Here is a 15,424-nt window from a genome sequence, read left to right as displayed (position 1 = left end):
TTTAGGGTTGGGGCCTTGCTCAGGGGCCCAGTGGTGGCAGCTTATGATCAGTAGTCGAGCACCTTAACTATCAAGCTACTTCCATATAAAAAGACACAACGTGTATCTGCCACTACTGACGTACAGTTTGATGTAAAAACAAAGGCATATCACATCAAATACTGACTTTGCTTAGTTAGTGCTGTCATGTATGTTAAAAAGTTTTATTTCATGTAGAAAATATTTCTATTCATTATTTTTAAAGGCATCTTTACCACATTTCATAACACATGCCCAAGACTTTTGCACATCAATACGTGGAGATCATGTGAACGATAGTGGAGCATTTTGGAACTGGAAATGAAATCTAGTTCCCATGGAAAAATACATGTGCAAATAATTAAAACAGGTGAGAAATCTAGCATGTGAAAAGTGGATGGAGATTTTTAAGTGAGTATTTAAGATTGATAGCATTCTTAGACTTTTATTTTGTTTTTTAGTGTAAAATCATGCATGTATACAACAATTTGCCTACATAACATTAATCCTTAAACAAAATCACAAACAAAAATAAAAAATACTGGAGAGAAATGAAATAAATCCTCTCTTTCCATTGGTAATGTGATATTTACTCAAAACGTGTATTCATTATAAACTGAAAGAGTTTCATGTCAGTCCAATATTTTTCAGTTGATAAGGAAACTGTGATAAATTCATATGCATTGAGCCAAGAGTACAAACAGTACTTCCATCCCAGTGAACTGCATCACAGATTTTGTAATGTTTGTTTGTGACCAAAAGCTCAGAAGGACAGGAATGCTAGACTGAGAGTCTCATTAATTCTGAGTGACAAATTTAAAAGGAACAAGAAGCAGGAACATTTCTTTCTCCTACCTCATGTTGGTGTCAAGCCACAGCCACGTTTCGGGGAAATTCCTACGCTGATGAGGTTCCTGGTCTGTCTGCTCTGAAGTCATCATCACTGGTCTGTCTCCTGCTGTGGAAGATAAGGGTCAAGTTAGCTATCAGATGTTTCTCCTGATAGACATCTTCTACTTCTCTACTTGTGAGACTTCACTTCACTTTACTGTGAATTTCTAGAGATTATTCGATTTTTTTCTGTTTCTATTTGTAAACTGTAGAATAGTGAATTTCAAATGATATAGATTTTCTTTTAATCCTTCTGAGGTCGATGAGTAGTAACGATTGCTTCTCTAAGGTCATGGTTGATGTCCTTTCTACTTGGCATGACACCAAACCACCACTTTTCATTCGTTTTTCATTAGTTACACCTAGCTTCTAATTATTCTCTTCAACCTACAGGGATGGGGGTTCGATTCCCGCCTCTGTGTTTGGAGTTTGCATGTTCGCAGGCATTTCCTCAAGGTACTCTGGTTTCCTCCCACAATCCTAAAAGCATTGTGGGCTGACTGGCATCTCTAAAATTGTCAGTTAGTGTGCTAACAATGTATTTGTATTTCATTTGTTAGGTGCCCTTATCCAACGTGACCTACTTTTCATTTCATTCTATACAACTGTGGAATTAAGGGTTGCTTAAGGGCTAAGGCAGCTTAGCTTACATGGAATCTGAACTCACAACTTTCTGATCAGAACACCAATGATGTAACCACTAAGCTACCACAACCTCAATTTCTCAATTATCTGTGTGTGTGATTGTGCCCTGTGATAGACTTCCACCCTGCTTTGTGCCTTGCTTTGTGCCCTTTGAGCTCTACTGGGATTCCTAGGCTCCAGGTACCCCATTAACCAGTAGGATAAGAGATGTAGAGGAACTGATGAATGAATAAAGATTAAAATATTTTTTGCGTGTGTTTGTTTTTGTTATTATTGTCATTTAGGGCCTAATAAGTAAGTAAGTAAGTAAATAAATAAATAAATAAATAAAAGAGTGTACTGTCTTTTTTCCACCAGTCTACTGACAGCATCTTCCTTTCACAGTATCACTGTTGCTGTCAGAAAGTGTATAATCTGACTTAATTTAGTAATTCTTTTCATTATGTATGCATGGATTTGGTATTATTTTGTGCTATGTATTTATCACTTAAATAATTACAATTATTAGACTTACAAAACTCAGGCTTGGCGTAGATGTTTTCTGGGTTTAAGCTGGCATCAGTGAGGACTGTGATGCCACTCACCTAGAGAAGGAAAGCCAGGCTCTTTGATCACTCCATAGATAATGAAAATCACAAAACGAGTAACAAATATGAGCTTTTACTACCATGAAGACAGAGTACGGGCAGCTAATTTCCATTACATCCATCAGAGACACATCTGTAGTGTAAGTAGCCAGTTCCTCTATTACCTGTAAAAGAGACAAGGCAATTCAAACGATCTATCTTTAGATAAAAAGCATGAGGTTTTAACGTGGATTATTTTATACTTTAAGGTGGATTATTTATTATGCTTAAGAAAAATACACATTACAGTCCCCTCCAAAACTATTGGAACAGCATAACCAATTCAAAGAAAGAAACCAGCCTCAAACACTCTGAATAGTATAATTATGAAATAATTTCCTGTCTATCTGTACTATAAGGTCAGAAGGTGCAAACTTTGTGAACAGCGAAACACTAAACTGAGCCATGGGTGTATGCTGGACATTGGGTTACATAGGAGTTATTGTCGTTAAGATCTAATATTACAAAGACAATGTGGGAACCAAATCAAATGGGAACTACTCCTGGGTGTGTATTATTGTTGTTTTCATGCGAGTATAATAGACAGAATATGGCAAAGCAATAACTCTGAGAAAGCAACACCCACTTCCTTTGTCTATGTAATGGCTCAATGTCCTGTTCATGTGAAAAACTGTGAATGTGTTTTCAGTACCGTGTGAATGAATAAGTACCCTCTTTTCTGTAAAATCATTGCTCCGGTCTGAGTCCAAGCTCGCTTTGTCTGCTACCAGGATTCCCACCAGTGATCCCAGCTCAGCTACAGACACGGACAGAGACACTTGCTCCGCCGGCTCTGCTTGTTCTTTTGCCCAGCTTACAGACACCTGCAGTCAAAAGTGCGTATTCATTTTCTATTAGATTGACCCTCAAACCAAGCCTAACAAAGCAGGAATCTGGTGCTATGCGCAAAGAATGATAACATTAACTTTAACAATAACATTAACACTGACAAAATAACTTACAAAGCAGCCTGAGATCACCATATTCATGCAAAACTCACTGCATGTGTCATAGCACATTGATGAAACACACTATGGTTCAGTCTAAAATACTGATTATTTTTGTCAGGAGATTTATTTAGTAGTTTTTTGAAAGGAGTCTCCAGTGCCATTGCTTTGGAACTGTCAGGGGTAAAAAGGCAAATAATCTTCTTTTTATTCGAATCATTCGTCTGTTTTTCTAAGATGATATCTCTTTTAACAAACAACTGCCGTATTTAAACAAGGACGAGATTTAGCTCTCAGATCCAGGATTATTTGGATCAGAGGTAGGTGCTTGGGCCAGTGTGTGAAGATGACCTTGTTTCTATAACAGCATATCTGTACAATATTATAAAAGTAAAACCTAGTAATACTCCAGCTACAGTATTTGACCTGAACACTGGAATTAAAGCCATGTTGATCTATTTTCATGGGTAATTCATTAGAAAAGCATAAAGGATGTCAGATTTGAGGTACAATGCAAGAGCAGCTTCAACATAAATAAATAATAATAATAATGAAGTCAACTATGTATATATGAAGATGCTAAAAACATTAGCCTCAGATTTCTCTGAAGTTAAACATGGCAGGTTGAGCTTTTATCTGTTTAAGCAGACTGGCATGAAGTGGAGTTACTGATATCACCAAGAGTTTATAGTAACACATTCTGAAGTGTTTTATTTCCCTTATACACCTTATTATCTATAAAAACTCAATCCCTAACTTCCTCTTGAAGTTAATACAAGTTAATACAGAAAATGAAAAGAGTTTGTTACTGGTACTAGAGACTCCTTCAAAAAATGTAACTTTATTGCATTTGTTAATCTGTTGTTCATTAAGATTATGTGGAGATTATCTGACAAACAAATTCTTGTGAATGTAATATTTACATGATTTTGTAGGATTTTTGTAAAGGAAACATCCAACACATCGTTGACGATCTCTCCACCTGAAAGGACGCAGTAAACCAGTACTTTTGCCAGAGGAACCCACGATGGGTCAGGAGACAGAGAGAAGTATGAGGAATTCAGAGACCTAGCAGCCACCACCTGGCCTTTTGCTATCACCTACACACACACACACACACACACACACACACACACACACAGAAATAGAGAAATTGTCCACTGCTTGCTGTCTTTAGAAGGCAAAATAAAACCCATTCTGTTTACTGACTATTCAGAATGAATTGAGTTAAAGCACATACATGTTCCTCTGGAATAAAACTTACCATGTAATGGAATTGAGTTAAGGGGAAATTACTTTCCACAGTCATGGAGAACGGTTGCCCAATCTGAAAGTGTCAAATAAAACGTATCATTTTCATCTGTATTCTCAAACAAAACGTAGTCCAGGATAATTGGCACATATTATCTAAAGAGAGGGCCAGTGATCCTAATCCTTCTCTCATCCTAATCCTAATTCTCATGAGGTTTTTTTATTAACTCTGCCACCTCTGGTTTAATAAATGAGCTAATGAACTTGTCAAACAAGTACACACGTCAAATCCTTTAGCATCCAGAACCAACACTAAAGACGGAAACTGCTACCTACAGTAAGGTAATGGGTACAAAAAGAAAAGCAAAAATATCATTAATATTTTTTTGCAAAAAAAAGTTCAATAATAAAGAATAAAACATATAAATAAATATAAAGCAGGAGAAGAGGAAGTAGTAGTAGTAATCAATTCCAGAGAGCAGCCCACAAAATGCAGCCAATGAACTTCAACACTCCAAAGTTTCTTGACCAGTTTCTTGGCTCTTGTGAGAATTTTTGGAATATATGGAATTTGCTAAGCATCAAGATACTTTAGCAAAAAAACTGGGTTTCGTCCATCAGTCACAAAATACAGATGAATATCAGCCTTGCCTTTGGAGAACTTCTACTTCTCAGCTGTATGTAAGATCTAGAAGGAGAAGAGTATCTTCTGTACAGCTGTAGACGCTTGTGAACATCTTCATACTGGGCCTAAAACATACACATTGCAGCATGACACAATGTCCTGATAATGACTGATAAAATACATAATTAGAACTAAATTCCTTAGTGTTTATGCGATGATATAGAAAGGAAAATGCCTCTTTTTCTAGGGAATCCGGCAAAATAGCAGCATGTGTTTTTTATTTCCCCACCCACTTAATCTGCGTTTCATGCTATGAGTTCAATTCAAACTTTAAACTACCTGATTTGTATTTGATAGCCACTTTCAGACAGTATACTATGAAAAGCCTATTGAAAAGTGAGAAAACAGTGTAGAAAGTGGAAATGTAATGCAGGAGTCAGGAATCGTACTTGGCTCTTATTACCTCTATTGTTAATGTAGACACGCTTTCAGAGAGCTCGATCTGGAAGGGGATGATGCCATCGGCAGGAACGGGAAGTTTTAAGACTTTTGCTGAAATATTTTGTTCAGGATAAAGAAAAGACGTGTTTATAAAATCCCAGGTCCTGGCTTTTGGTGAATTTTTCCATGGAAACATCCATGGACTGAGAGGCTCCTGACTAACAGTGAGAGTCACACTCCGACTCTGGTCCTCTGCAGTCAGCGGACTGTTGTTATAGGTGGACAGTTTTAGCTGCAGCAATGAAATATAATTAAAGACATTAATATCAAGCATTATGTTCTCTTCAGTTCCATCCATCCATCCATCCATTCATTCACACTTTGTAGCACTTATCCTACACTGGGTGGCAGGGAACCTGGAGCCCATCCCAGGGGACTTGGAGCACAAGGCAATGGGACAACCAGGACAGGGTCCCACCCCATCACGTTCCACAGACACACACACTTATTCCCACACTACAAACAATTTAGAGAGTCCATTCTCCCTACAATGCATGTCTATGGACTGGGTGAAAAAACAGAGCATTCAGAGGAAAACCCCTGATGTGTGGAGAGAGCATGCAACTTCCACACACAGGGTCAGGGCAGGAATTACATCCCTAACCCTGGAGGTTCAGGGCAAATATGCTAACCTCTAAGCCACAGTGTCTTATCTTAAGGTTCAAATTACCAAATTACAAATTATTTAATATAATATTAGCATATTTTGATATCATTTATCATGTAATTATCCATTCAGTATGGCCCTGGTATCTCCTCTGCCCTCTCCATTCAGCAAGGTGTTTCCACTCACTTGATGTTTTTATTGATGGTTTTCTTATCATTCCACATTGTGTGTGAAAATCCATGGAGATGATCAGTTTTTGACATACCCATACATCCAGCTTCAACAGTCATGCTACAGTTAAAGTCACTAAGATCTCATTTTCCCCCATTCTGATGTTTGATGTAACATGGACTGAAGCCCTTGACCTGTATCTCCTTTCTGCTCTGCTGCCCCATGACTGGCTGATTGGATATTTTCACGAACGTGGTGACTACAGATGTTCCTAATAAAGTGGCCATTTTGTTTTTTAACTTTATCAAATTAAGTTTAATGAAAGTTATGTATACTCAGGAAATGAAGCTGTCGTTAGTCGTTTTCATTAGAAAATGCTCTGTTGGTTTCATTGAATAGAAACCTTTATTTTTGTCACATATACATTACGGCACAGTGAAATTCTTTCTGTGCAGATCAGAGCACAGGGTCAACCATGGAGCAGTGATTGCTAAGGGCCTTGCTCAAGGGCCCAACAGTGTCAGTTTGTCTTGCACTAACCTGGGCAGAGAAGTTCAGAGACGGCTTGATGGTGGACGGATATTGCTGAAACTCCAGGTTATAACTATACATCTCAACAGAAACCCGAACAGAGTTGTTGTATGTAACTCCTATAGAAACAACAACAACAACAACAACAATGACAACAACAACGACAACATTAACATTAAAGTTTTAGAAAAAATAAAAGGGACTGAGTAGGTGATAATCTTTGTACAGCTAGATGATATAATTCCATCTGTGGCATAAATAAACATATAAATACAGATTTATGAAATGACCAGCATGTGAATAAATACTGAAATATCTATATATGCAGCAATCAATCAATTGATATTAATATTTTTCCATCATTACTATTTTAAGGTGCTACATTTTCTTAATGCAGTAATAACAGATTCTGCCAATATCATAAAACAATATAAAGCACAACATATAATCTAAATTGTTAAATAAGAAAAATAAATGTTATTTATTAATTCCTTTAATTCCTGGTTTATAAAATTATGCAGTTACTTTTTATTATTACTTATTATTAATTATTAATTATTACTTTAATTTACTCTTGTTTTATTTAAATTTAAATACACTTTAATAATGCAAATAATAATATTTACCTGTCAGCAGTTCTGTGACCTGCACGTTAATGTCGATGTAGTCACGAGCATCCAATCCTGCATAAAACTGGTCTGTGTATTCTTCTGACTTCTGATACAGCGAGGAAACATCAAAGCTTAATTCAGCTTTTCCATCAATCTGTGAGAGGGAAACGCATCACACACACACACACACACACACACACACATGAATATATGTATATAGGCTTGAATTGAAGTGATAAGACTTACAGAAAACTGCACAGGCATTTTAGACAGACAGACAGACAGACAGACAGACAGACAGACAGACAGATAGATAGACAGATAGATAGATAGATAGATAGATAGATAGATAGATAGATAGATAGATAGATAGATAGATAGATAGATAGATAGATAGATAGATAGATAGATAGATAGATGCCTACCAGGTTCCAGTCTTCATACAATGTACCTTGGAAGGCATGAACATACATTACTGACATGTTCCCAGCAACTGGCTTTCCATAAAGATATCTGTAATTGAATAGAAGAACGTTTGTGTGGTTTTTCTTTTCAGAATGCATTTCAGAAAAAATACAGATGTTGGATGTAAGAGTAAGACAACTTTTTATTGTTTTTTTTTTGTCTGTGTGTCTATGTTTCTGTCTGTCTATTACGGTGGCCGTAAAGTGCAAAACAAATTAACAAATCCGAAGACACATTAACAAATCCCAAAACAAATTAACAAATCCGAAGACACATTAACAAATCCAAAAAATTTGTTTTGCACTTCCCGGCCACCGTAGTCTATCTATCTATCCAAGAGTATATTTTTTAAGGGCCTAACGGTGATGAACGAGTGACTCACTGTGCAGTAACAGAGTATGTCAGGGTCTCTTCATAGTAAACAACATCAGGAGCATCGAGCAGAACCTCAAATTTAGGCAACACTGCAGCCACATGCCAAACAACACAACATCAACAAAGTGCTTTCAGTACAGCTAATACAGTATATGTATATATTGACATTTTCATCATCACTTCATGATCATAAAATCTTACCGTAATGACTGACACTGAAGACCTTTTCCTGAGTGACTTCCTGGAAACAAGATAAAAGGATTTTTTCCACTCATTACTGTGTTGAAAAGTGTACAGCATTTCAGTCTGATTTGTTAGCAACAGACAAACATGGAACAGTTACAGCACCAGTTCTGCTGAGTGTCTGAGGTCTGTGTCTTTAGGTTGGAGCTACAAGGCTAATCTAACAAGGCTAACAAGGAATAGAAGCTTATAGCCTCCAGTTTAGCAATGTACAAGCTAGCACGATCATCACACAACCACCTCAGAAGAACAACACGAGTCAGCTGCGAGGACAGAAGGACACCAGATTAAACTTGCTGTTTTTAGCTCTGCAACATCCTTTTGTTCATATTTTGGTCCCTTCAGGATTTTACTGTATATATCTTTTTTGTGATTGCTGTGGCATTTTTTCTTTAAATGCTTTTTGCAACTTGTGCTTTTTGTCTCCATTTAAACTCCTACCAGTGAATATACTTACTTTCCACGTTAGTTGTGCTCATGTTTGACACAAAAATATACAATAGTCTTTGGCTGAACGCACGTCACATGATGTGATGATGTCATGCCCCAAATCTGTGGCAGTTTTTAAAAACTGCAAGCTCCTGAGAATATCTGAGAGTTGGCGTGATTTTGCGTTCATTTCTAAAATTGCTAAAATATGACATCTTGAGAGAGATTTTTTTTAAAAAAAAACAGATCAATTCATGAAAAATCTACATCTGCCACTAAATCCACTCACGTTGACTGTAGCTATGATTTTCCATGCCCCCAGAGGAGGGTTCTGAGAGAGCTGAAACTCTTTAGCCGTCTCTCCGAGTACAGTGCCAACAGCCAGCCACTGACGGATCAGATTCCCCCGTGGATCCTGATTTGAGAGCAAAATTAGATTGATCTAGTTACTGATGTACATTCACAACATCTGAACCGCTCATACCCACCATTATGCTGATGTCTATCTGTTTGCTACACGGTTTCCCATCAGGGGATATGACCAGAGCCCGGAATTTCACATCTTGGCCTGGTTTGTATCGGGGTTTGTCAGTCTGTAGCAGGATAGACACACTCCTAGTGCTGTACAGCAGAGTAGTGGAATTAGAGAAGACCAAAGTCTGTCCAATATAACCCTTTACAACCAGCTTATAGGGGGACAAGTAGCTGGAATTATTCTCAGGGATCTAAAAAGAGAGGGAGAGAAAGAGAGAGAGAGAGAGAGAGAGAGAGAGAGAGAGAGAGAGAGAGAGAGAGAGAGAGAGAGAGAAGAAGAAGAAGAAGAAGAAGAAGAAGAAGAAGAAGAAGAAGAATTAAATTAATTGTATTGCATTAAACAATGAATAATACATGATGGTCATGTTGTGCTGTTATATAAAAAAGAACAACTAATTCGACAGCTGATTAGAGGGTTGTGATTTTGAATCCCAGGTCCACTAAGCTTCTTCCCCTGGGCCCCTGAGCAAGGCCCTTAACCCTCAATTGGTCAGTTGTATAAATGTAATTTACTCTAAATGAGGGAGTCTAATAAAATCTGTAAGTGTATTTGTGTTTTTTTTTTTTTGTTTGTTTTTTTTTTGTAATTATTTTCACCTGAAACCATTTTAGTGTTTTGGATTTTTTTTTAAGACTATTAAAGAGTTATTACTTAAATAAACTGTAGTTAGGAGTTAAATTTTACTCAATGTGTTAGTAAACTTTTTAACTCCACGGGTGTTTAGTTTTAACTCCTGAAGAGCTGAAATCTCAACACCCAGAAAAGAGGTAATTTAACTTGAACTCTTCTGCTAGAGTATATTCCATGGTCACACATGTACACTCAGATGTAATAAACTCATAAAGCTTATTCCAAAGGCCGGAACTTGCTGTGTAAATGAACATGTATTCTACATAATTATAATATTCCCTGTAGCACATAGAAAATATTCACAGGTTTTTCACAGGAAAGCAGTGTCTTGTCTTGTTTAAGCGTTACTAAAATATTATTCATACTGCTACTATAATGATGTAAGATAAATGGATGAAGAATGATGCGAAATGGGTTGAGATGGAATGATTGGTGTTTATAATTGATGTGTTTTTCTACTTTCTATAAGGAGGTGATTATTACAATTATGTGTCAATTATGAAATTAATCCAGTTTTGTGGTTGTAGTTTATGTGGTTGTTATTCATGCATGAATTCCTGAGACTGGTGTGGTAGTGATTTGTGATTAGTACATGACTAAAGTCATCATCAGTTCATATTTAAGTAAGAATTTATTATTAGTTAGTTAAGTAATTATTAGCTATTAGTGCAGGATTATTCATGTACTGTTATTGTAAAATATTATCATTGCAGCTAAATATTCCAGATGTTTCTTCTGAACAAGGCTGCTATAATATTGCAGTTTTGTCATATAACAGCACTGATGTCACCGAGCTGTTAACGGATATGTCCAATCCGTTCTGATTATTCTGTTATGCATCATTGTTATTTTTAATACATCCAAGCTGCTATAACATCAACATCTCGACAGGGATGGATTTAGAAGACGAAAATGAAGAAATAAATAAATCATACTCACAGGAGGCAACACTTGGCGTTTTGTGGATCCTTCAAAAAGAATGCAAGGAAAAAAAAGCAAGAATTATTATTATTATTAGGGCCTGAGCACCGAATGGTGCGAAGCCCTATTGTTTTTCCTCGGGAGTATTATATTTTTTTTTTTTTTTTTTTTTTTTTTTTTTTCCCCACACATTGGCCAATTGGGGTCCCTTAACATGCTCGAAAACTCTTGAAATTTGGCACACACGTCAGAGTCGCGCGACACTAGGATTGGACAAAGGTTGGAATACGGGCGTGGCAGGGGGGCTCTGTAGCGCCCCCTGTAATGCAAAAACAAACAATGGTGCACAGATCGGGCAATTATGTACGCACATGTACGAGAGTTGGTACGCATATAGATCTCATCGACCCGAACAACTTTCGCGCTCTAAACTATGAGCTCCGCCCAACAGGAAGTCGGCCATTTTGGATTGTTTTATAAGTGCATGCGGTGAACTTTTAAATACTCCTCCTAGGGAATTCATGCGATTGACATCAAACGTTGTGAACATGATGCCAAGACATTGCACTTGCTAAATTGCGAAGGGATTTTTGATATCTCGAACGGTGCTGCCATGGCGAGGCGACAAAGTGATGGCGAATTCAGAGAAACAGGAAGTGTCTAATATCTAAAGCAAAAAATGTCTTATTGGGATGACACGCGGTGTGTATGTTCGGCCAAGGATTCCGATCGCATCGATGTGCCTATTGTGAATCTCGGACATAGCGCCACCAACAGGCGCCAGGAAGTGTGTCAGTCACAACAGTTGCATGTGGTGAACTTTTAAATACTCCTCCTAGGGAATTCATGCGATTGACACCAAAAGTGGTGAACATGATGCCAAGACATTGCACTTGCTAAATTGCGAAGGGATTTTTGATATCTCGAACGGTGCTGCCATGGCGAGGCGACAAAGTTATGGCGAATTCAGAGAAACAGAAAGTGTCTAATATCTAAAGCAAAAAATGTCTTATTGTGATGACACGCGGTGTGTATGTTCGGCCAAGGATTCCGATCGCATCGATGTGCTTATTGTGAGTCCCGGGTATAGCGCCACCAACAGGCCCCAGGAAGTGTGTCAGTCACAAAGGTGGATTTTTTCACAGTTGCATGCAATGAACTTTTAAATACTCCTCCTAGAGGATTCATGCGATTGACACCAAAAGTGGTGAACATGATGCCGAGACATTGCACTTGCTAAATTGCGAAGTGAGTTTCGATATCTCGAACGGTGCTGCCATGGCGAGGCGACAAAATTATGGCGAATTCAGAGAAACAGAAAGTGTCTAATATCTAAAGCAAAAAATGTCTTATTGGGATGACACGCGGTGTGTATGTTCGGCCAAGGATTCCGATCGCATCGATGTGCCTATTGTGAATCTCGGACATAGCGCCACCAACAGGCGCCAGGAAGTGTGTCAGTCACAACAGTTGCATGTGGTGAACTTTTAAATACTCCTCCTAGGGAATTCATGCGATTGACACCAAAAGTGGTGAACATGATGCCAAGACATTGCACTTGCTAAATTGCGAAGGGATTTTTGATATCTCGAACGGTGCTGCCATGGCGAGGCGACAAAGTTATGGCGAATTCAGAGAAACAGAAAGTGTCTAATATCTAAAGCAAAAAATGTCTTATTGTGATGACACGCGGTGTGTATGTTCGGCCAAGGATTCCGATCGCATCGATGTGCTTATTGTGAGTCCCGGGTATAGCGCCACCAACAGGCCCCAGGAAGTGTGTCAGTCACAAAGGTGGATTTTTTGTCAGCTTCATGCGGTAAACTTTTAAATACTCCTCCTAGGGGATTCATGCAATTGAGACCAGACTTGGCCACCATGACGCAGAGATATTGCAGATGCGAAATTGCGAACGGATTTTTGATATCTCAAACACTGTTGCCATGGCATCGTGTCAAAGTTTACTTTTATTTCAGGCATATTTAAGGCTTTTGGCGTGCTTGTATTAACTTGAAATTTGACACATACATCACATTTGTCGGCTGTTAAGTGTGGACAAAAAGGTCAGACAAAGGTGTGTCTCTTAAGTGGCTCACTAGCGCCCCCATTTCTCTATAATGTGGGGTTTCATTTACCTACAGTCCCCAAATGGGTCAGTAACAACATAAAATAGTCCACTGATATTTACCCACTTGATGCACTTGCCCACCGTGCATTGTTTTCTGGAAGGCACCGTATAGCGATGAACAAATGTGCGAAGGCCCGTCATCGCTGCTTGCAGCTATATTTAATATTATTATTATTATTATTATTAGTAGTAGTAGTAGTAGTAGTAGTAGTAGTAGTAGTAGTAGTTTTTGTACTTTATTTCTTATGTTCTGTAAAGCTGCTTTTAGACTTTGTCAGACTATATTGTTAGAAGCGCAATACAAATCTAATTTAATTAATTCCTTTTAGAAACATTGCACCTTGTTCCTGCTTTCCTTCTAATAAGACTTTTACCTCCTTCGATGATGCTCTGAGCTTGAGCCAGGCTGCTGTTCCTGTGAATTATCTCAGATTTAACTAAGACCGATGATTTGATGAGGATGGTGACGGATACTGTAGTTGGAACACCAGAACGAATCATTTTGGAGACGGAGATCAGGTAGGAAGGGCTGTGAAGTGAATTTGGACTTGGAATTACAGAAACACAACAAAAATTAATTGATGACAACAAGCAAATCAAAGCTTTTGCATATCAGGTTAATCCTTCAGAGTGTAATTTAGTGGACTTTATTATTATTTTAACTAAAGAAAAATCAAATGTTTCAGTACCTCACTGGGTTTTCTGTTCCATCAATAATAGCAAGAAATCCAATCATTAAGAAAACGCGAAACAGCTCCATTGTAAGTCTTAGTCTCATGTGAAGCTTCTGGTTGTTATGAAACTCAGGGAGTATTCTTGTGTTAAATAAAGAATGGTCACATGATCTTTGTTACCCAGAGGGACAAGGGCTAGACATTTCCTTTTAAACAAGGAGACAATATCACCTGTATGAATATAGTACCCAGATATAGCACGCTTAACATTACCTGAGATTTATACATTAAGTTAATATCACATGTTCTCAGGCTCACTAACACAGGCTTCATCGCTTTTTGTGATGAAATAGAGAATAAGTTTGTAAAATCAATTTGTGTAAATGCAACTCAAAGAAGTATACAATATACTGTGTTTTATTTTTATACTACAATATACTGTATTGTTTACGCTCAGAAAATGGCTTTTTCAATTAGATTTTAACCCCCAAAAAACTGTCAAAACAAAAACTTTTCATTCATTCATCTTCTACCGCTTATCCGAACTACCTCGGGTCACGGAGAGCCTGTGCCTATCTCAGGCGTCATCGGGCATCAAGGCAGGATACACCCTGGACGGAGTGCCAACCCATCGCAGGGCACACACACACTCATTCACTCACGCAATCACACACTAGGGACAATTTTGCAGAGATGCCAATCAACCTACCATGCATGTCTTTGGACCGGGGGAGGAAACCGGAGTACCCGGAGGAAACCCCCGAGGCACGGGGAGAACATGCAAACTCCACACACACAAGGTGGAGGCGGGAATCGAACCCCAAACCTGGAGGTGTGAGGCGAACGTGCTAACCACTAAGCCACCGTGCCCCCTCAAACAAAAACTTAATAATATTAATTAATATTAATTGATAGAATAATAATAATAATTCAATTCAAGTCAAGTCTATTTGTATAGCACTTTTTACAATTGACGTGATCTCCAAGCAGCTTTACAGAACATAAACATAGAATAAAAGGTTATTATAAAGCAGCAGTGGCAAGGAAAAACTCCCTTGAATGGAAGAAACCTTGAGAGGAACCAGAGTCAAAGGGGAACCTTATCCTCATATGAGTGACACTGGAGGGTGTGATTATAAATATACAGTCTGACAAATGTTGTATTGATGAGGAGGTTGTTGTCCTCAAAGTCCACATGGAGTTGGCATCTCTTCTTTAGTATCGCAGAGTCTAACTGGAGCTGGTAGATCTCTAGATACCTCAAGATTCTCACAGAGTCAGCCTCATCTCAGTGGAGGTCCAGAATCTTCATCGCATGAAGGACAATCGGAGCTGGTTTCTGTTTGTGTTTTCACTTATTCACTAATTAGCCCTTTTCTCCACAGGATCTCAACAGGATACTGAACATTTGTACCTAAGACTGTCCTACTGTTCTGTTCTCATCCCAAGACTCCCATTCACAATCTGCTCATACTGAACATCTCAAGTCATGTAGTACTGCCTGACTTTATAGTATAAAGACAGAAGAGGAAACTTGCTGAATAGTAAACAACTATATAATAATAATATAATATAAATAATATAATAATTGCTGAATAAT

The 15,424-nt window shown here is 38.0% G+C and overlaps 1 protein-coding gene across 1 annotated transcript in view; it reads right to left on the bottom strand.

Annotated features, from left to right (window-relative positions):
- cd109 (CD109 molecule) overlaps window positions 1-13,916 on the bottom strand; it is a 30,065-nt gene extending 16,149 nt beyond the window's left edge. The window contains exons 1-18 of the mRNA XM_060866278.1: window positions 13,840-13,916; window positions 13,525-13,679; window positions 11,041-11,069; window positions 9,425-9,661; window positions 9,226-9,351; window positions 8,466-8,505; window positions 8,272-8,353; window positions 7,850-7,937; window positions 7,440-7,578; window positions 6,823-6,932; window positions 5,467-5,736; window positions 5,039-5,128; window positions 4,392-4,463; window positions 4,051-4,227; window positions 2,852-3,004; window positions 2,222-2,305; window positions 2,069-2,138; window positions 874-976 (exon numbers count right to left, since the gene is read on the bottom strand). Of these exons, the coding sequence (XP_060722261.1) occupies window positions 874-976; window positions 2,069-2,138; window positions 2,222-2,305; window positions 2,852-3,004; window positions 4,051-4,227; window positions 4,392-4,463; window positions 5,039-5,128; window positions 5,467-5,736; window positions 6,823-6,932; window positions 7,440-7,578; window positions 7,850-7,937; window positions 8,272-8,353; window positions 8,466-8,505; window positions 9,226-9,351; window positions 9,425-9,661; window positions 11,041-11,069; window positions 13,525-13,679; window positions 13,840-13,910 (2,096 nt within the window). The 5' untranslated portion in view covers window positions 13,911-13,916. The remainder of the gene's footprint in view (window positions 1-873; window positions 977-2,068; window positions 2,139-2,221; window positions 2,306-2,851; window positions 3,005-4,050; window positions 4,228-4,391; window positions 4,464-5,038; window positions 5,129-5,466; window positions 5,737-6,822; window positions 6,933-7,439; window positions 7,579-7,849; window positions 7,938-8,271; window positions 8,354-8,465; window positions 8,506-9,225; window positions 9,352-9,424; window positions 9,662-11,040; window positions 11,070-13,524; window positions 13,680-13,839) is intronic.
- Window positions 13,917-15,424: the final 1,508 nt, after the last annotated feature.

This window comes from Tachysurus vachellii, chromosome 3, assembly GCF_030014155.1.
Source record: "Tachysurus vachellii isolate PV-2020 chromosome 3, HZAU_Pvac_v1, whole genome shotgun sequence".
Lineage (NCBI taxonomy): Eukaryota > Metazoa > Chordata > Actinopteri > Siluriformes > Bagridae > Tachysurus > Tachysurus vachellii.
The sequence above is the reverse complement of the archived record's forward strand: the minus strand, read 5'-3'. Positions and strand labels throughout refer to the sequence as shown.